At 47.0% G+C, this 21,619-nt stretch overlaps 1 protein-coding gene across 1 annotated transcript in view; it reads left to right on the forward strand.

The window, feature by feature from the left end:
* The window catches only part of LOC131281769 (collagen alpha-1(XVIII) chain), a 137,494-nt gene that overhangs the window by 34,936 nt on the left and 80,939 nt on the right, over nt 1-21,619 (forward strand). The window contains exons 2-3 of the mRNA XM_058311119.1: nt 1,871-1,962; nt 2,870-3,411. Of these exons, the coding sequence (XP_058167102.1) occupies nt 1,871-1,962; nt 2,870-3,411 (634 nt within the window). The remainder of the gene's footprint in view (nt 1-1,870; nt 1,963-2,869; nt 3,412-21,619) is intronic.

The raw sequence follows: 21,619 nt of genomic DNA on the forward strand, positions 1-21,619 counted from the left end.
TCTGCCTTTGGCACTTTCCTTTCCAATCCGCCGCCCAACAACGGGCGTGAACTTTATTGGGTGCACTGGAGCGGCATAAAACCCACCCGAGTCGCGACTCGCCAATGAACCCGACTCTCCGACGGGACATAATTTCTCCGCCAAATGTGTATACACAATGTGTTCAGACGGAAGCGCCAACAACGCGGCGCACGATCGTTGTGATATCAGTATGGGCACATTAAATTAAATTGCCTCGAAATAAAACAAATGGCGTTGGATGGGTGGCATGGATGTGGCATGGGGCGTAGAGGGGTTATGATTTAATTTGACTAACATTTTCTCCACTTTTTTGGTCGCGCAAGTTTTTGCACGTTGATTAGTCTTTTACGACGAGCAAGATTGCGGCGAATGATGTAGCTGAATTTAAAAGCTATAAATTCAATTGGCATTTTCACAATTTGCCCACTCTCAGCTTTATAGTATTTTTTTTTATGTTGGTGATAGTGTTTTCTTAAATTCTTAGCATTTAAAATTTCAAGGCCAACAGGGTAATTTTCGTTCTGCGTGGTGTCTTTCGTGCAATAAATTGCTATTCCAAATCAAAATAGCACAATGCGATGGGAACTGCACAGCGCTCATAAATTGTTTGCTGAAATAATCTTCGAAAAATCACGACAAAGGTCAACGGAAAAATCCCATTCCATGCCTTGCAGCTCTCGTAGACGTTCGCCATTTTCTACTACTTTTTTCGTAACCAAACCATATGAACCATACATGAATACACAGTTGCCGCCTGACGACGCCATATTTTCTTTATCGCAGGCCGGGGAAAATTCATCACCTGTCACCTGGTTGCATGATTGATCCATTTTTACGACCCCCGCGACCCGGAGACCGTACGATTCGCGAGTCCTCCGCAGTCCGGGAGGTTTTATTTTTTCACAACGGAGCCTTTAAATCGGATACACCTGTGCAGTTGGCCAACACTAAACGAATCGGTTTCATTTACATCGTCAGTAGCTTTTCCGCAGTCGCGTCCACGTGTCACGTGAAACCATTCGCCAAACGGCACTGCGCGGGTTTTAGGGGAAAATTCAACAACAGCCTGAAACGAAATATGGCAACAAAGAGGAACATTCGTTCATATTCAGCCATCCTGCTGATGGGTCGTTTATTTTTTTTAGGCTACCAAATCAAACTCTTCCGTGAATTTTTTTTTCTTGTTTTCGCGCTCCCCTAGCTTCCCGGGGTCCCGATTTAGGAGGAAAATCGTTCAACATGGAAACATATTTCCCTCCGGTTGCTCGTTTATTTCCATTTGTCACCGATAACGTCTTCCGCGTGTTGCAAGCAATACGTTTGAATCGTTTTTTGTTATGTTTGGCAACAGGGCAAGCATAAATCTTCAACCCGACGGGCGGAAAGGGGCAAGCGGTGACTCAATTGAGCACAACATGTCACTCAAGATGACGCCCGGCGGATGAGTTTTTGAGCTTTCCACTTTATCATTTTGTGCCGCTTTAGCCTGAATATTTTGAGTGATTTAACAAACTGAAATCTCAAATGCATTAGGACATTCCGTGATATAATTCACACATTTCGTTGATGAGTAGAAATCGCCGGAGCGCGGATCGTAAATTAAAGTTCAAATGGAGTCGCTTGTAATGCAGTGCGATAAAAGACTACTACCAGCCAGTTGGGTTAACCGACTCGAAAGTTCGTTACAACATCCATCCCTTTGAGGTGGTCGGGCTCACCCTTTTAACAATCATCGCTCTATCATCTGCCGGGCGCTCGGAAACTTTACTCGATCTGATTCGAACCCTCATTTAAATTCATGTCTAATTTTGACCAACCCTTCCTTTTCTCTCCCTTGTCTCTCCTGCAGGTGGCTTTGCGGAACGATAGTGACGTTGATTTGCATCGCACACCGGGTGACCTCATCGGAGCTGAACATATTTGGCGGCCAAGGCATCAGAGGTAAGTGTGACTCAGAACTGCCGGTTTGCTGCCCCAACAAACGATCCCGGCCAGCTTATCGTCGACGTCGATCGGCATCTCACACGGAGGATGGGTGTGAAAAGAAGCCTTGCCCAGTCTCGTCTCACGCCGATCATGTTGGGTTACGCACATAAACTAGGCTTAGCACAGGTTTTAATATGACTGTTGGCGGCTTAAAAGTCATTATGGCATAAAAATAGATTTCGAAGAGGCTTCAAACAATCAACGATGGAGAAGAAAATCATAAAAAGCATTTTGTGAAGCCCCTAGCCGTATTGAATGATTATGTTAAAGTTGCTTCATGCAGATAACAACTTGAAGTTAATGCGCCAAGATGTATGCAATGGACATAACCCCACAGTGGTGTTCGAAATCGAAAGCATGGTTGTTCGAAAATAGATCGTTTGTAACTGTTCAACGCTCTTTTCCAACATCACAAATTTATTAAAAATACTTTCGTGTTTTCAATGATGGCAATGATAATGTTTTCAAAAACAAGATACAACACAATATTCACTTTTTGTTCCAACAACATCAATTCAAAAAACACTATCGTACTATCCATGTAAGACTTCTAATAAGTGTTGGTCTCTCGAACAACCTTTTCCTCCGGATCTAAAACTCACCGGATCAAACTAATCACCGTCGCGAAATGGTATTGATAAGCGAGCTGCTCATCTTTGAACAGCTACATAAATAATCTGTCCGAAGAAGTAATCGGTTTTGTGTTTTGGAAACAATGTTCTAATCCCCTTTAATTCACATTTGCTCTCATTTTAATAACATTAATTTTCTCTTCTTCCTTCTTTATTATAATTGATAAGAAGAATCTCTTTTACAACACACCACGTGACTAAGTAAAGAATTTTCCACTTTTTTCAACCAGATGCACTCGCCGAACGAGATCTGATGGTAGCGATCCAGATACCGCTGCAGAACGGGGTCAAGTTCGTCGATGGACTGGACGGGTTTCCGGCGTTCGGCGTTAGCAGCGAGGCGGACCTGAAGTCACCGTTCCGGCTCATCCTCTCCGACCATCTGCAGGACTTCGCCATCATAGCTACCGTCAGACCGCAGTCCAGCTCCGGTGGTTGGGTCTTCTCGGTCGTCAACTCGCTAGACACCGTGGTCCAGCTGGGCCTGCTGCTCGAACCGACCGCAGCCGGCGACCAGTGGAACATCACGCTGTACTACACCGACGCGAAGCAGGAGCGCGACAGCCAGGCACTCGCTTCCTTCCAGGTGCCGTACGGCAAGAGCTGGATGAAGATGATCTTCAAGGTGCTGCCGGACCAGATCGTCTTCTACTACAACTGCCTGGAGAGCGGTGTGCTCATGGTGAAGAAGGAGCCACGTAAGTTAGTATTCGATACCGCCTCGACAGTGTACATCGGGCAGGCAGGTCCCAAACTGCAGCGGAAATTCGAGGTAAGTACCGGACCAGTTTTTTTATTATCTTTCCCAATGGCAGCCACTTCCGAAGAAAGAAATCATTCCACGCTTTGCTGAAACGACAAGCGGATACCCTCAGCATCCGCGATAAGAACCCGTTCTGCTGCGCACAAAATGTTGGGTTAAGTCCCCTTCAACCCTCCACCCGGTTACTTGGAATGAAATCAAATTTTAATCAAAACACCATTAACAAGCCTTTGAAAGATAAGGGCACGACGCGGCCAAACTTTTGGACAACTCGACTCGTAAAAACAGAATTCACTGCCCCCGGGGGTCCGATTTCCCGGGGCAGTAAAAGGCCCACCCCCTCCCGAAACTCCAGAACCTCCACATTCTAGGAGTGTGCTAAACAACAACCGCAAACTCCGCATCAACCATCCAACCGTTGTACATCTGGCACACGCTAACACACCGAGATTTCGAGATTTTCCGGTGCCGTTTGCCAATGGTTGCCCGGCGCTTGGTGAGTTTTCCGGAGTGCAATGATATTTTCACACCTGCCAGGTGTCAGAGTACGGCCCCTTTGCTAGGTTTTGCTGGAGTGTGTATTAAAATTTCATCGCCTCGCCGTCAGACCACGAGGGAAGGTAACGTACTTGAAAGCGACGGAATGTGCATCCGAAGCAAGGCCGCATCGGTGCGGGTAGCAATTTCCACCAGTGGAGTAAAACTCCTACATTACAACCAATTTTGATGTGACCCAGTTCCTTCTTTTTTTTTCGTTTTAAGTTTAGTTCTTTTTGCAACGATTTGCGAGTGAATAGCAAACCCTGCAGAAAAGAACCGAATGTGCTTCTGCATTCCCGCTTGGTTCCGGGAGGTACCAAAGAAGGCAAGAGGTGTGCAAAAACTAAATCCACTCGACACAAATCAGGTGAAAAGGTTTTTCAACGACTCCCCGGGAACGTCATTTCGCTACTGAAGAAGGGGTTGTGAAAATGTTCCATAAAATGGGAAATTTATATTCATTATCATTCGTTTTTGGGTGCCGAAAGGGATAGAGGGGGACAAATGCCTTGCCCTTTTCCTGCCCAATGGGGTCGGCAACCCAAGGACTACCAATCGCTTTTCGACGTGCTTATTTCGTTTCCGGTTCACAAATTTTCGTACATTTCGCTTTCGTCGTCCGAGTTGATAATTTCGACATTCAACTGGTACGAGGTAGCGTTAAACACGAATGTTCCGATTTTCTTTCCATCCCATATTATTTTCACTCCCCTAATCTTCGACCCGGAACAGCCAAATCCTTTCCAGCCTTTTCCATGGGCCGAACAGTAGCGCCTACAATTAAATGGCCGTATTATTTCAGCAGAACGATTCGCCAACAATCGCTTTTCGTGCGCTTTTGTACTTTAATCACCTTTACTTTGCAGTTGAAAATCCATGGTAAAATGTACAAATCCAAGGAAAACTCAGTGTTACTATAAAGAGTGTGTAGATCAATACTGCTTTAGTGTTTTCATTAAACACAGCAATTCCAGGTGAAAGCAACGTGCATAGGGAAATGGATCCACTTCATCCGATACACGGCAAGTACCATTTCGAGTGCATTCGGAAATTGATCCGCCAACTTGAAACCACTGCCAGATGGCATCCGCACGTTGGTACGGAGCCCTTGTAGATCAATCTCATCGACTCCCTCCGGTGACTCGTATTCACACCAGATGGCCAAAGGGAGTTTCAGAATAGACCTGAGCTCTACCCTGTAGCTTACCGGGCCACTGTTTTGAAGTTCCGTCAACCTTTCCTCTCTTTTCATGTGCACTTAAGAGAACACCGCCTGTCCCTCGAGAGCAACTCAACGGAAAATACGACCTCATAGCCGCGACTTTTTTTCTTTTTAGCCCTGATTCTAACGGAATCGACCTAGTTTTGGAAACCATTTCGCGTCCAGATCGAATTTATGCGTAAGGAAACCCCGTATAGAAGATGTGTTCGTTGTAGTTGGCCCTGGGACCACTATTTAGTCTTCCTCCAATTAACAATCTTTCCACACAACCTACAAAGTCTTGCTAGTGAGCCGTGAGTTGAAAAGATTAGCCCATCGGATCCGCTCCAGTCCATCATCATCATCGTTATCATCGCATTCTTCATCGTCCATGCCAGGAGGAACAACTTTAATCAGACACTCGTTTGTAGAGCAATCATAAGAGCACGTCGTGAAGGAACCAGTCTCTATGGGAAACGTTTATGACCAGTTTTTGTTTTGCGTAACATGATTTTCGTTTAGAATGGTCGGAAATTGCGGAAGAATCTTTATGCGATTCCATCAAATCTATGCGCGTATCTACAAAACTATGTTTAGCCTGTTTAAATGAAACCGAGCTATATTTTTCAAGAACGTTTCCAATGTTTCATCCTGAGAGCATGCAGGCCTTGCATCAATCTGTTTTATTGGCCTGTTAGAGCCAACTCCGGTAGATTTCCACCACGCAACCGTGTCAAGGTTGTATCGGTATCGCTTCCAACCTTTCTCGCTCGAGTTCGGGAAGGACGCAACGCCTAATGAGCGGAAATAAACGGTTCCCGGTAAAAGGTTCAAGCACTTACCAACGGGTGTCCGCCCCTTGAAAGTTGCCCTTCCTCGGTGTGTTTGTGTTACAGGATTTCCGTGGTGTTGCTCTCCGGGCGCTCGTCTGGATTTCGTTACCAAGAAGACGACCACTTAAAGGTAATCCCTTCCGAAGCGCACCGAGACATCATTAATGTGACATTATCTTCGAAGAGCGGTACTTCGTATGATTCTAATCCTCCAAAGTCTTTCGAGGGTTCAACCATTCACGAAGGGAACGATGGAACGAGTGTTTAATGGTAAAACGTCTTCGAAAGAGTTGTGGCTACGAACGTCTCAGTCGTTCTTGGATGTGGTTTGATGAATGTCATTGCAAATAATACATCACAGGTATATGAGACTTGTTCCAACCTCTTCCGAGGAAGTGTCCTGTGAAGCCAATAGACAAACAAACGCCTCCGCATGCAAATCTTGTGGGAAAATACATTCCAGCACGAGTATCGAGCGGGGAGCTGTTTCTTCGTATCGAATCAATTTATGTCGCTTTCGATGGAACCTAGACGATGGGAAATAATATCAACCAGCTGAATAGACAACACTGTACGGTTGCAATCACATTGTACGCCTTGACATGTGCGACAGCGTCAATCTCCACCCATTCCTTGACGTCAAATTACACCAATCAACATGCCATTCAGTCGATTGGAACGCGCTGTTGTGTGTCCTTCGGTATCTTCTCTACTGAAAATACCTGGAACAGAGCTGGTTACGGTTTCTTAAAATCGGAAAATCTTTGTACACAAATAGAGCTCACGAGAAAGGAGGAGAACTCGAAAGCTGTGTCGGTTATCGGGGTCACATGGAATGTACTGACACCGTGCGGCTGCATCTCATATGCACTGCATGCATGAACGGATCTCAATTGGAAGGAAATTTGCAATCTTTCGAAACATCAACCAACCAGCCCTAACAAACTGCCCGACAGGTTTGGATAAATAGGCGAAAAGCGACCTGAGAGACACGAGCCCAATTCCCAACGGAGCGACAGATTTGTAGACCTCCGGAACTCCGGATTGTACCGAGCGGACCGGGTGGGTTGGCGAAGGTTGCACGTTTTGCATAATTCATTTTTCCCGCCATTAGGTACTGTACATGCCGTTCGAGTCGTTCATGGAATTTCGCTTCCTACATCCGCTCCCAAGGAGGTGATGCAACGGCGCACAGAGAAGAATCGGTGCACCAAGAAACTTTAAATTCCTGATGCACGAACATCTTGCTCAGCAGAAGTTGTATTTAATTTTCCCGAAAAATTTCACCCCCCGAGGGTCGCGGGGAAAGGTGGAACATGCTACAACACGCCAAACTTTGGATAAGTTCCCATTCCATGGGGGGAAAGTTTTCGCCGAGGAGAGGAGCACCTTTTCCACCTGAGAGTTGCTTTGGTTTGCCTGTCAATATTTATTATTCATGCGACACGCGAACAATGTGGATGCAAAGCAAAAGTCTTACATTCCTACCATAGTAGGCATGGCTTTATATTACTTACGAGAACTTTTCATTTAAGCCAGTATAAAAGCAGAGTTGAAAAAAAGTGTTGCAACATTGTTGAATAAAATTTAATACATTTTTTAAAGCAAATAATCAATTCGAATGGATTAAAATATTAAATTGTATGAATAATTTATTCTGCATCCTTTACTACCGATCCCGAATATTCGAGAGCTGCTCCCATTCAGCAACACCGATGCAGGCAAGCGGGAAATTCGCTCTTCCGTTTGCTCTCGAACACGCTTATTATCGGCCTCATCATCTAGCGTCATCAGCGTAACGGGTTTTCCGATGCAGTTTTCCCGTAGCCACAAGGCATCATCGCAAAATGTTCTAATCTCCCGCGCGAAAGTGAACGAGCGAGCCGAACCGAAAGTATTCTAAGCGTCCTGCGAAATGGATGCCATTTATGCTTTAACTTGGGAGAGTAAGTTTAGGCGGGGGTTGGAAGAAAAGTACATTTCCCAAAGCAAATACTTGCTCGAACGTATGCACCAGTTTATCCGCTCGAATTTTCCCCCTTATTAGCTCCGTTCACCCTCCTGTCGAACGTCAAAGCAAAGGGAAGTACCTTATTCGACCTGGAGGAGAGCCACTGAGGAATGCCAATATTTTCCACCCACGCCATCGCGAAAGGACACCAGCCGGGAGTTGGGGTAGAAATTATGTTGCGTCCTCAAAGTGCCACGCCGTTTTACCTTCGGAGTGGTATGGGGACAAAATAATATGATTTACGACGGGGAGGGACGAAAAAAAACGAGCCACCTTCGCGACGCTCGTTATGGAGCACTTGATCTTGGGCTGCTTTTCCGACCAACCCCGCCATGCATCACCGACCGTTGGGATAAATCATTTTTCACATTGCTGAGCTATCGTTGCTTATTTTCAACCCCACGCTAGTTTCATCTTTCGCGCCATAAGAAATCGTACCGATCCAGACGCTGGGGAGTATGATTTAGGAGGTATAAACCCTCCCCCCGCGTTCCAGCATCAACGTCTGGATTATTCATTAGCCCACCGTGGACTAAGTGGTGGCAATTTAGTAGCCAATTTGCGCCAACCAGGACGGCGCGCTTCGAAGGTGGTGGATAATAAACTCCGACGTCGATTACCTGCAGAAATCCTTGCAGCTGATCGATAAACAATAGCAAGATTGATGGCATATTTTCGCGAGAACGGATGATGGAAGAGGACTTACTGAGAGGCACCAGCAAGCATGCGAGACATGTTTCAAATTGATGAAGATAATTATAAACCGTTTTCGAAAAAAATCAATTCGATTTAATCAATTCGTCTTTAAAATTTCCCTTCACAAGATTGAACTTTTTAATACTTTAAAGCTTTACTCTTTTGTAGAACTTTTCGTACATAAATACGCATGTAAATGATCTCATAAAGACCGTTTCAACATTAAATAAGCGAACTTCTATTCCACCGCTCGCGCTTGCATCAAGCGAAATTAAATTGACTTTACCGCTGCCAATTTCCACTTATCGACCAATAAATGTCAACTTCATTGCCAGCTCACGGAACCTCATCGTGTTCGATCGTAAAAAGGCGCACCCTAAAATAACAACAAAGAAAAAACCCAACTTTCACCTGCAACACGTCTAGCGCTGTTCCCGGTTCGCACGACAATTTTACACATCCACACACACACAGACACCTAAACTTTTCACCGATTTTATCAGGGACGCCGAATCTCAACGTGAGGCCATTGCCACAAATCAATGAACGGCAAATCTTATTCAAAGTAGCAACAGATAAAATTCTCCACAGGCACACTCAGGATGGACCGAAAGAAGGGGGGAAAAAGGGAGCTGAGGTGTGGAAGGCGGTCGGAAATGGCTACCGTCGATCCCGGGCGTTCGGTCCCGTTCCCGCAAATAGGCGCACCGGCTTTCCACAATGGAGCTATCGGGAAACCCATCATCGTAACGCCATTAACGTAACGGTTTACCTTTCACGTTTATGCGCTTTCCCGCTTCGGAGGCTGAGCTAGGCGGTGGGCCGGGGCCTTTTTCCCCCCTTTCGAAAGCACCATCACTATGGGATCGAACATGGTACCGAAGTCTATCCATTAGGGCGACAACAAACGACAGGACGTAGTAGTGTTCGGTTCCTTCCCCCATGCGGAGGGGTTTTTCTGCTTTAAACGATGACGTCACCGACCGGTATTATGCCGGCAATACCGACGCCATCTACCCTCCGCCCTTTTTGGCCTACATTTGGCCTGCCTTCGGGCCGTCACAACAAGCGTCCGTCGCTGCACACGAACACGAGTGTGGAAAATCCTGCAAAGCACTTTGAAAACATTGCCCCACACTTTCGTATTGCATAACATTCACACGGGGAAAATCTGCTACAAGTTTGAAGCACATGCGCAGATGCTTCGGTTAGTCGAGTTTTCCGAGGACATGCTCCCGTTCGTAGCAGCTCTCCTTCCGAGCTACAGCGCCACTCGTCGAGAGGACGGAAAATTCCGACAGTTGCGAAGGAAACGATTTTTTTTTCTCGTTGGAATGAATTGAGCCAATCTGTTCCCCTCCTCGCCTTCGGAGGGGTTACTGATAAGAGCCGGATGAATTCCGTTAGCGCAGGACGAGCGTGAAAATCGGTTCACGCGGTTCGGGTCGCGCTCGGGCGCTCGGGTTTTGTGTCGGGACGAGGACACCAACAACCGTGGCGCAGTTTAGGGCCACTTTGGCCACGTTCGCGAACACTCCGGGCGGACCCTCAGTTTGCTGGTGGCCCGCGATGAAGTTGCACGTACTGCTTCTGCCGAGTGCGCGTCCCGTGGCCGTCGTTACCGCCGCCGTTGCCGTCGTTCGCCGTCGCCGTCGTAGTGATTGTCGCGCCGCGTTTTCCGCCCTAGCGGCAACAGCAGCAACAGCAGAAACCCGCCCGTTGCTCGCTCGCTACCGTTCGATCGATTTCGGGTCGGTGTCGTGAATTTCGGGAAGGTTCTCCACTGCAGCAGCATCTCTGCAGCACACATATCACACAGCAGCCGCACGGAAGCATATCAAAAGCGAGCGGAAACATATCGCAGCAGGCGCTGAGGAAGTGAGTGCTTGACGGACCGCAAAGCGAACGCCGAAGAATTTTAAACCAGATCCTCCCTATCGCTCCTTTCGGGGGGTCTATTTTCGTTCGCAAGGCCGTATGCTTTCGTGTTTCGTTACTCCAAACTTACGAAAGTCAATCATATCTGATCCACTTGACAACGCGTCTTCCAGCCTCCTTCGGTCGAGGTGGAAAACCAGCGCATCAAAGTGCTCTGGTGGTGCGAGTCAGTCTAGTTCGTTCGTGCACGTGCACTCCACCGGACGCGCGGACACATTTTCCCGGTGCCGGTTTCGTGAATCGATCCGTTTCGTTCAGGTGTTACTACATATTCGTGAACCTAAGTGCAAACATCAAAGCAAAGGTAAAACGGAAAGATACCTTTCTTTTCCCAAGGTGGAATGCCTTGTTGATCCTTGCTCGAGCAGGGAAATTTGTTCAAACACCCCGCGTGGTGTTGGGTGGAAAATAAAAACGACCAATGCAAGAAGGAAAAGCGCCCGCAGCACCTTGCCGCACCTGTCTGCCTTCGCGGTGGGACGAAAATAAACGAGGATTATATAATTACCATAATTGAATACAACACCACGCTCGTACCCTCAAGGCGTGTGTGTGTGTTTTGTGCGTGGGCGTGCGAAGAAAAGCAACATCCTCCCCTCGGAAGGGAGCCGCTTTTCCACGTGCCCGAGGGCGACCTACATGTGTACACGTGTCCCGCGAAAGTGATCGGACGTGTGAATGTGTGGTTTTGCAATTTCCTTTTTTACGAGCTGTGAAGGAATTTTTCGGTTCCGTCTGACCGGAAACGTGCCAGCTGACGCGGGCGCGTGTGTGTGTGAGTGTATTAGGTAGCTTGTCTCGTGGCGTATCGTGTCACCTTCACGCGCCAAAACGCCAACGTACACGTGTGTCTCTGACCGTGGGCCGATTTGGGAAAGCTGGCCTAGTGGAAAAACGAAACCACACGCGGGTCATTGCGGGTGCGGTTTGACGACCTCATTGTGGCCGCAGGCAAATCGCAAACGGAGCTCGGGAAACGGGAAACGACACGGCACCGAGGCGAACAAGAAAACCGAGAACCAAACGGGAAAACATAAAGAACAGGTCCTTCCCGCGAGCGAAGCACGACATTCCAAGCCGGTTTAGGGGCAAGTCGTTCGGCGGGAAAATACTGCCGCTAAGAGAGAAAAGCGACCGCCAGACGTCGCGAAGTGCGAAACGATGCTCGGTGATTTATGACTCGCCCGCTCGGTGTACGATTACGCCATTCCGAGTTTGCTGGGGAGTTTCCACGGGTTTCCTCTTTGCCTGCGTTTGAGCTTCGTCGACGCCCTTCGGAAAAGCAACTACCCTAAAAGGAAACCGGGTAGCTTACCGCCGTGCGTACGTCGGGATCGGGTTGCCTGCAGCAAATGTGTGATAAAACTTTGCCACGGTGAAGCACCGGGAAAACTTCAAACCGGAGCGGTTTTGAAATCGAAAACCGTGTCACAACCGTTTCGGGCGCTTTTCATCGGTTTTTCCTTCCTTCCAACGACCAGTCGCCACCAAAAATTAACGATCGATCGCTCGGCCGTATTTGCAAAAGACGCTCGTAATTTCGAAAAAGGGATCGCGAGAAACTTTTTTCCGAGTAGCTACCGGAAAAGCTACACATAACGTCGCGTCGTTCGGGTTTGTCGTGTTTGTGTGTGCGAGCGTGTGTTTTTTTTTGTATTTCGCGTGTGGCATAAATAAAATTACTGCAACCGTTTCGTTTAACGACTCACGAGCTTCTTTTTCTCTGACCTTTCCGTTTTTCGTAAAGAAACAACAGAAAATACGCAAACACGGGCATGCTCAAAGCAGGCCGGCAAAAAATCAATACGTTCTGTGATAGAAAACAAATTAGATGGAACGCTTTCGTGAAACGGAGCGATCGTTAGAAAGGAAAAGGAAAGGATCGAAGGATAAGCGTTACTTTTAATTGTTCTGCCCCGGGGCAGTGTCGTTGGTTATTGTTCGTTTGTTGGTCGTCACGGCGTCGCCGGGCGAGATAAAGAGTGTTTAGTGCGTGTTGTTTTTGGGAGGGAAAAACCGCGGAAAGAATACGCGCCCATCGTGTGACTAGCATTGCCTTTATTTCCTGCCACCCGGTTCGTTCTACAAAATATAGCCAGGGCTGCAAGAGTGTGTTATCTTAAGAGACCACTTTCGAGTTCTGGTGGAAAGATTGTGGCTCCTTGTGGAAAACACAACAAGGCACACGCCCTGCCGGCAAAACTGTCGTGTTTGGGTCGGTTCCATTTTTCTTTTCGGTGAAATAATAATTAAGTTATCAGAGCGGTTATACTCTCTTATCTCCCGTGCTTCCCCTTACCGAACGGGTCACGGAACACGCCAACAACACGGGAGCTGGTCGCGGGCAGGAAAGGGAGATAATTTATACCAATCCCTTCGCTCCGCGTGGCGGAAAACCCACCCCGCGTGGTGGAACCAACCATTAATTATATCGCTACCGGACGGACGGACGTAGAGTGTGAGTGTTCCGGAGGATAGTCGCGTGGAACATTTTCAAACCGCCAGCGAGGGGCCACCGGGGAAACTAGCGCTTCCCTTGTACGCCGGAAAACCGGCCACCCCAACCCAGGACGCCCCTCAGGTGGGAAATAGGGAAGCAGCTTTAACTTTATTGCCGCGCAGCATGAAAGCTCATCAAGTGACGATTGTTTACCGCTGATTTCCGGGCGAAAGTGCGAGTGTAATTCGGCTGGAAGGGAAAGGAAACTATCCTCGCCCCGATAGTTGTGAGTTTCCCACGGCCGGGTACGGCAACGTTCTGGTGTTTTGGCGCAATTGCGCTTCCGTGCCGAGTATCATTTTGCCCGGAGCTGAATGGTGTCCGCCGTAACACCAAACAAATAAACAAAGCTTTGGCACACGAGCAGTTTGGGGTTTGGTGAGAGGAAAAACTATCCGAATAAACTGAAAACTGAGGTAGGAAGAACAACAACCGTACCGCCCATCGGAAACGGTTCTTCTGCGGGAAAACACACATCAACACAGAGTATTTTCCGAGAGATTCTCGTAAACACGGCGTGTACGCACTATCGATTGAACACACAGAAGCACGTTCTGTGGGCTTTTCCCATCCCTGCACCGGTGCAACGGTATCCAAATAGGATAAATGGGTCAAAGAAAGGTGTATTAACGTGTTAATCAATTAATGCATTAATCACGGATTGAGTTTCCAGTCCGTGAGGAAAAAAGGATAGCATCAGGCGTTGTGTTTGCGAATCGTCATGAATGTGCCGGGTTTATGCGTGTGTCACTGAAGTGAAAAACAGCACATATGTTCCTCGTCGTGGAAGGAATCTAGCATGAAAAACCGGGGAGAATAAAGGAGCGCACTTTACGTGTTTCGCGTGTCCGGTTTTCCACGTGGCAAACCGTGTTTTTCGCGTCTCGTATGAAGCGGTGAAGTGACCCCATCTGTGGTGTAGCAGCTGATCGGAAGCATATCAAGAGAAAATATCACAATTTTCCTATCCATATCGGGCTCGGTGATTTTGTGCCACGGAGAAGAGCAAAGGAAAGCATATCCTGGAAAACATCCTATCCGGTCGGTGTAATTTTTGGTGTACGCACTTTTGTGTGTGTGTGTGTGTGTGTGGGCGACCTTTAGTAAGATTCCCCGAAACGTTCTTTGTCCGCAACAACTCCACCACCATCATCATCATCATTATCCTCATCAACGCCAGCATAATCTCGGATGGTCACCCCGGGTCGGCTTGAAAAGCGACTCCAAAAAGCAGCAGTTTTAAATCAACCGCACCGCAATCAGGAACGCCACGCGCCCCCGCCACCCACCCCTCCGCCATGGCGATGGTAGTTTCTGGGCGGGCGAAAGCCGTCATTGTGGCGTTCGTGTGCTTCTTCCTGCTCGGCATCGTCCTCGTGACCGGCTCGACCAAGGGCTGGTTCGTGCCGATGCGCTACAGCGAACGGGTGGCCGCCCGGGTTCAGGTAAGGCTCGGAAAAACCGCGCACCTTCACACAAACACACACACACACAGGCTCCAGCAGCAGCAGGTTTTGCCGGACGTCCGGATCGTCTCGTACAAACCGGGTCGGTGAGGAAGACCCAAATTAAAGCCCATCATGGGTGGGATGGATTTAATTAAAGTTCTTTTGATGTGGGCCCCCTTTCGCTCCGTTCGACTGGATGCGGTGGAAGCATTCCGTGCGCTCGGAGGCTCCCGTACAGCCCGTCGGTTAGCTTGGGACTTTCCCACTCGGGTGGAAAATGTCTCCGGGAAACCGGAATCCCGCTGGGAGGATGGGCTTCATCGACATCGTGTGTGCCTTTTGATTCCCGTTGAAGGTGTGTTCGAGTCAATGGTCGCTTTTCATTGTAGTCTTATGTAGGCAAATAAAATGCAATGCAAAGACATTCCAAACTACTCTTTTTCTGTTCGCTTTGATTTCGAAGATGCAAAAGAAAATGCATTCTTCAGGTAAAAGCTCAAAAACGTACGAATACCGGGGAACTATTTTTAAAAAGAAAACCCTTACTCTAGAGATCCAATAAACGGAAACATCAACACAATTTCCCTTTATTGTGAAATACATCCTTATGAAGAAATTTCCCAACGTGAAGGCGATGGGAATAAACTTCAATCAAATCTACCAGTGGTTTCGCTTACTTTCGCTGCACAAACGATCAACAAAGAGTCACCAGCGTCCTCAAAGTCCTTTTTCTCCATTTCCCTATGAGCAGGTCAAACGAGCGATTTTCCCCTCCCGGACCTAAGTTCTCAGAAATATCGGTATCATTAAATTGTTTCCGGTTAAACGTCCACCCATTGCCAACGTCGGCTCTCGCAACGACTATTATTCTTTCCCGGAAAACCGCAGTCAACCTCGGGGTTGATTTTCTACCTTTCCCCCCCCCCACTGATAATGGTTTTTCGCTTTGGTGGAATAATTTTACTACTTAGTTTAAAATCATTTTGTTCCAGAGAAAGGGGCTCGGCATTGGCGCAGAGTCTCTTTTGTTTTCACGAATATTTTGATCCCTCACTCGATACAAATTTGAAAGCACCATTTTTCCGTACCAAGCTTTCTGCTAAGTTCGTCAACATGGGGAAAATCCATGATAGGATTAATATCCCCAATAACTTAGTGAAGGAAACTAGGCAAAGTGAATTGAAAGCTTCCGGATCTAGGATTATATTATGGAAGTTATCTCGTTCGCACTATCGCCAACGTTGATGCGTTTTGCTGAGTTGACGAGGTCCTTCGAACGATCGTTAAATTCGATAAATCTCCAACGCAATAATTTACGATCAAACGCTTACCCTTTCGCAAAACCATCGACCGCGCGGACCGAGCTCTCGACGGCTAATCATTGCTAATTAACCCACTTCCGTCGGAGCCTCCCGAGTGGCTCCCGTAGGAAAGGGATATTTTTCTCGCCCTTGACGGAGCAGAGACTTATCATTCATCTCCTTTCCCCTTCCGAACCTCGTTCCGGGCTATAGAAGAAATGATGATTCATCGCTTGGGTCCCGGGTTTGCCGGTTATAAAGCAAACCCCGGCTCCGTTTGGGGTAGATGTAATTTAATTTATACCATAACAAAATTATCCTCTTATCTTTAATTCAAACACAAAAATCACCATCAAGGGCCAGCTGCTCCTGTGCGATGGCGGAAAGTCCCTAGCACCCGACCACCCCCAGGACGTTAACGAACGATTCCGGGATCTAGGCGGCAACGAACGTCAGCACAAAACTCGGTTCGCTTCGAAGCGCATGGTTAAACGATCCCGAGCCACAAGCACGACGAAGATACGGGTCCTGGTCAGCATCGGTCCGATCGGGCTGGAGCTCGAGATGAAGAAAAAGATGAAAGCCAACGCCAGGAACGCGCTGTAATTGAAGGGATTCTAATTTCAAAGAAATTCCTTCATCTTCTCGTCATTGCGTGGTGTTTTATTATATTTCTTTCTCTTCTCTGGAATGTCCCGCATCATAAGAGGATCAGCGGAATTCCTTGAGCGGGGAGTCATCGGGGAAAAGCGCATGATTAAACTACACTGGAAGTAACGGTACGAATCGTTCGCGTCATAAATTGCGCAGAAGTACTCGCGATGTACGTCGGGAAAACGATCACGTTTCCCAAAGAAAAATAAAAATGTTTCAAGTATACATTTACTTTCAAACATGGCACGGGTTGAAGGATTTCATTGGAGCACAAGAACGCTTCGAAACATGCCAGCATGGTTTAATATGAATGGATCCAGTTTCTGCAATCGGCAGTTTTCCACTGAAATGAGAAACAGGTTATTATGTTGGAATGCTTTTATGTTATAAAAAGTTGCTTGATTTTTTAAAAGTAAGTTTATCTGGAACAATATACTTCTAAAACAATATCCTAAAAGTGATCGAGAAGAGACAAAACATAAAATCCTTCCTAGGATTTTCAAACCCAGCTATAAAGTTCATTCACCCTGTACTGAGAACAATCTATCTTAGCGCACCGCATGAATCATCCGAGCGAACTCGAACATAAAAGATGAAATAAAACACATTTAAACACATGTTTTGCTGCCCAACCATCCGAATCGTTCAATTTGTCGATTAGCAATCGGGAAAGAGCACCGAGAAAATATCGATTAATTTTCCAACTCCAGCACTACGCTACTACGCTGGCCCTTCCGGCAATCGGGCAAGCTTTTACGCCGAGTGGAGTTGGAAATTGCTGTTGAATTCTTCATAACATGATGCTCGAGTTTTCCGGCACCGACGTCGGAGGAAGGAGGGGGAGTGAACCACAGACAGTCCAAAAAAAAGGCCCGGCACGTCGGACAATATAACAAACAAAAACCCCGAGAGCCAGTCAAGTGCACACACGCACGTTGTCAGTGGAAAAGCGCGGTCCGAACTGTACTCCGCGTGGAAATTGATTCGATGCGCACACACACGCAACACCCGAAACCGAGCACAGTGCATCTAAAAGTGTTCCCAAACTTGTTCGCTTTTCCGGCGTATCGGTTCTCTGAACCGGTGGTCGGCGAGTGCAGGGCGAGGTTCAATGCACCACCACTGACTTCCTGGGAAAGCGGTAGTTTATCGCCAAAAACCCAGAGACACAACCCACCGGAGCATCCTTTTGTGCCGGGCGCGGGATACTATTTTCGGCGTACTCGGACGGAAGGACAAACAACCCGATGCCGGTGCAAAAAGCCGTTTGCTGAATTACTCATCGGCCGGGGGAAAACTGTCCGGCCAGCCTTTTTGACTAAATGAAAGCACTTTTCGAAACGGACGGGACTCGTTGGCAAACTGTGTGGCCAACTGGTTCCGATGCGATCGAACCCGGGCTCGGCGGTGAAGTGGTTCTAATCTACTTAAATGGCCGCGTTTGGACTAAATGTCGAAGTCGGACTGAACGGTTTTCCGATTCGAATTGTGGAACTGTTTTCAATATGGTGGAGGATTAGCAAATAATCGCAATACTCTCCCGGAAAAGTAACAGTAAACTAACAGAAAAATGGCAGGGAAAACTGTGCTGCGTCACAAAATCCATCTTCTAGTTGCAACAGATTATTATCGCATTATTTTCAGGGATCAGGCCATCCTTTTGGGTTAGCGTTATTAATACCGTAAACGATTTTATGGATGAGGTTTCCCTTTTCCCGGAAAGGCCTTCTAACAACGGTTCTACCCAACCACAGCAGCGCATAATCAAATCCAGCAACACCGGACCGATATCTGCTGGCCTGAAGTAAATAAACGAAACGTCGGTAAGCCCACTCGTGGAAACTTTAAAGCAACCCAGCTTCCAGCGGGAAAAATGGCCTGCGGTCGAGTTCGTGCCAAGCCTACCCTTATGGCAGTGTTTTTGTGTGGAAAAGTTTTCTCTGCCTCTCTCTCTTTCTTTCGGTTCTTGGATTACCCTCCAGGGACCTCCTAACAGTGTTTCGTTTCGATCTTGAGGAATCTACCCCCCCTGGTGAAAGTATTCACCCAAAGTCGACACGAAAACTGAGAGACACCAGAGCAAAACCGCAGGAAAAGCGAGCCCTTTTTCTGCTCGATGGCCCAGTGTGGCTTCCACGTCCTCCGCGGATGAGTGTGGTGTCTCTTCGTGTGTGTGTGTGTGTAGTGGTTTTCCTCGGGTGACACAGAGGGTGCAAAACTTCCACAAAACGCCCGGATGGGGAAACAAAAATTCCTAAACATACCACCACACGCGTCTCGCTTTTTCGAGGAATTTGCTATCTTCCTGCGGGTTGGAAACTCCCCCCCCCCCCTTTTTCCACCGCAAACAGCACACCGTGACCTTGGGTCAGTTTCTGTTCCACTTCGTTCTTCATCACTTTAGCACGGTGAAGGTTAGCAGCGCTGACCGCTATTAGATTGCGGTTGCCAAACACCCGAACACCGGAGATCCACTCATTCCGAGAGGAAGATGAAAGACGAAGCATTTGAAATTGATTGTGCGAAGGACCACTACTCGGTGAAAGATGTTCACAGCTCGTCCGCTCGGGCAGCAGAAAACAGATGCTTGTACGAGGAGATCGAAGAAGGAAAAAAGGACCCGATCCGGAAGCGTAAACCGTGTTGATTGATGCGGAAAACGAGCGAAGGAAAGAATGGAAGGGAGATCGGTTTTAAAGCTGTTCCACTTGCTTTCAGTAACGGAAAAGCCATTCAAGTTCGTCGAAGCGAAAGATGCCGAATGGTTCATCAGTTCGTAAATTGGCAATGTGTGAGCATTAAGTGAACCGATCCATCTCTACACGCTAGAGCAGGCTAGAGCATCAATTTACAAATATTGGTGGTACCGATTCTTCCCGCGCAAAACAGGATACCGCTTTTTCCGAACAAAACATCTTGCACAGTATTGGTAATTTGCCACCAGTAAGCCCTCATCAGTCGGTTTATCAAGGGTGGAAAGTGAAAATCTAAATGTTTTCCTTTCGCCTGCGCGGTGCCACACACCGGAAATTGATTTACCTCCCGGACCTGCAAACCCAACGTTTACCCTCCGGCGTTGTCGAAGCCATTTCAGCCTGTTTTTACTACACGTTCAGCTTCGACCTGTCCTGGGAGGCGGTTGGCGATAACACCAACCAAAAAATGTGAGGAAACCACTTCGTTCACCGGGACGCAAACGTCTTCCATAAACTTGTGCTTCCTTCGGTCCGCTAGATTGCCCCCGAAAATCAAGTCGCTCTTGTCGAAACGCTGCTGGAGGAAAGCATAATGTAATCTCCACCAAATATTGACTTTCACCGCAAACGTATCCGGGCGCGCTCGATAATGGAGACCTGCCCGTGCTTTCCCGTGCCGAAAAGCTGATAAGATTGTGGAAATCATGTTTTCCTGTCCCCCCCTCCCAACTATGGAATCGCCGCTAAGCCGTTAGAGAATTTGTGTGCGTGGGTGGTTTGTTCCCCTCCTCCCACTCATCACGTCTGCCGTGAAAATAAGGTTGTTTTGATCATTTCCGTTTGTTCACGCTACGGTTGGCAGCGGAGATCACAGTAGGCGACAAAGTTTTGCATAAGTAGGGATTAGGACGAGGTTTTTGCTCCACGAAAATTTGATTTTTTATGGGATCGTAGGAAATTTTCGAACAATGAATAATGTAACATCTTTTTTGCAAAAATGTTCCCATTTACTAGGCGATCTAATATTTTCTTTTCCCATTTTGTTTACAATGTCATACTGAAACAGTTTGCAAAACGACCTTACAAACAGTCCTATGAAATCTTCTTGATCCTTGTTTTTTTTTATTAAAATGGGTTTATATTTTTTCTCGTCCATAATATACATCTCCATCACGGAGGAGAACAAAGAGTAATATTTTTGGTTGTCAATTTATATACGGTGGTCCATTCGGAAATCCATCACGAATCGATCGATCCCGAGCATCGGGGCAGAGTGCAGTTCAAACAACTCGATGTTTTCGGTGCAAAAGTTTAGAAAAAGGAAAACCATTTTCGCTCCACAACAGCAACTCGGGTTCGGCTGTGTGTACATTTATTACTCTCAAGCTCTTCAGCGCTTCGTTTTACCCTGTTTCGGTAGAGCCAGTTCCGTGTTGACCGACAAATTTGGCTTTCGCCTCGTGTTTACTACATTTTTCCTACCGCACATTTTTTTCGAACCCCCAACAGAAAGGAGTGAAATATTTGAGATCATATGAAAGAGAAAACCTATCTCATTATTCATTCGATGATGGCGATGATGCTGACGATGCTACCGGACTTTTTTTCCTTTCGGCCCGGGATTTGCTATCGGTTTGTTTTCGTCCTATTAGTTGCGCAAGCTGACTGAATTATTCAGCCGTTATTTGGCTGTGAATTTCACGTGAAAAATGGATTTCCAGCTGATAAATCTGATTGAGTGACGCTTTCTTGTCCGGGTTTTTGTTTGTTCGAATCGCGTTCAGCGAGCGGCGAGCAAAACCATTGCATTTTGCTACCAGCGTAAGCGTAAACCGTAGAAGGAAAGGCACGGGAAGTAAATAAAAATATAAACCGGGAACAAATGCTGTACTAAACGATTCACTTTCTGCTCCCGAAAGCGCGATTTCGGTCTTGGCCAGCTGATGGCAAACAGCACAAAAACCATGTTCGCAAAAAAACCTTCGACGAGTGGAACTGGCATTCATCTACTGTCCGAGGGCGTAAAAGTTTGTAAAAAAAAACAGTTAAATGGCCTTACTTTTGCTTGTCATTTTTAACTTTACTTGAATCTTAACATGAACCAATTATGATATCAATTCGATTACACCGGACCAATCTTCACACTTGCATGTTTTAATTTCATTTTTCACTTTACTAATAATAAATATTTGTTTAAAGCCACTTCTCCGCTGATTTTCCGAATAAAAACTATTTAAAACAGCACAGGCAACGAGCGGTGGTTTCATATGATTTATTAATGTTCATGACGCTTGTAAACTATTTATGGCGTCATAAACCTAAACAACGATCGACTAACGTTTTTTTATGTGCAAGGATTCCGCGAATTTTTAATGCGAACCCCGTGATGCATGCAAACT

The sequence above is a fragment of the Anopheles ziemanni genome, chromosome 2, assembly GCF_943734765.1.
Source record: "Anopheles ziemanni chromosome 2, idAnoZiCoDA_A2_x.2, whole genome shotgun sequence".
Classification (NCBI taxonomy): domain Eukaryota; kingdom Metazoa; phylum Arthropoda; class Insecta; order Diptera; family Culicidae; genus Anopheles; species Anopheles ziemanni.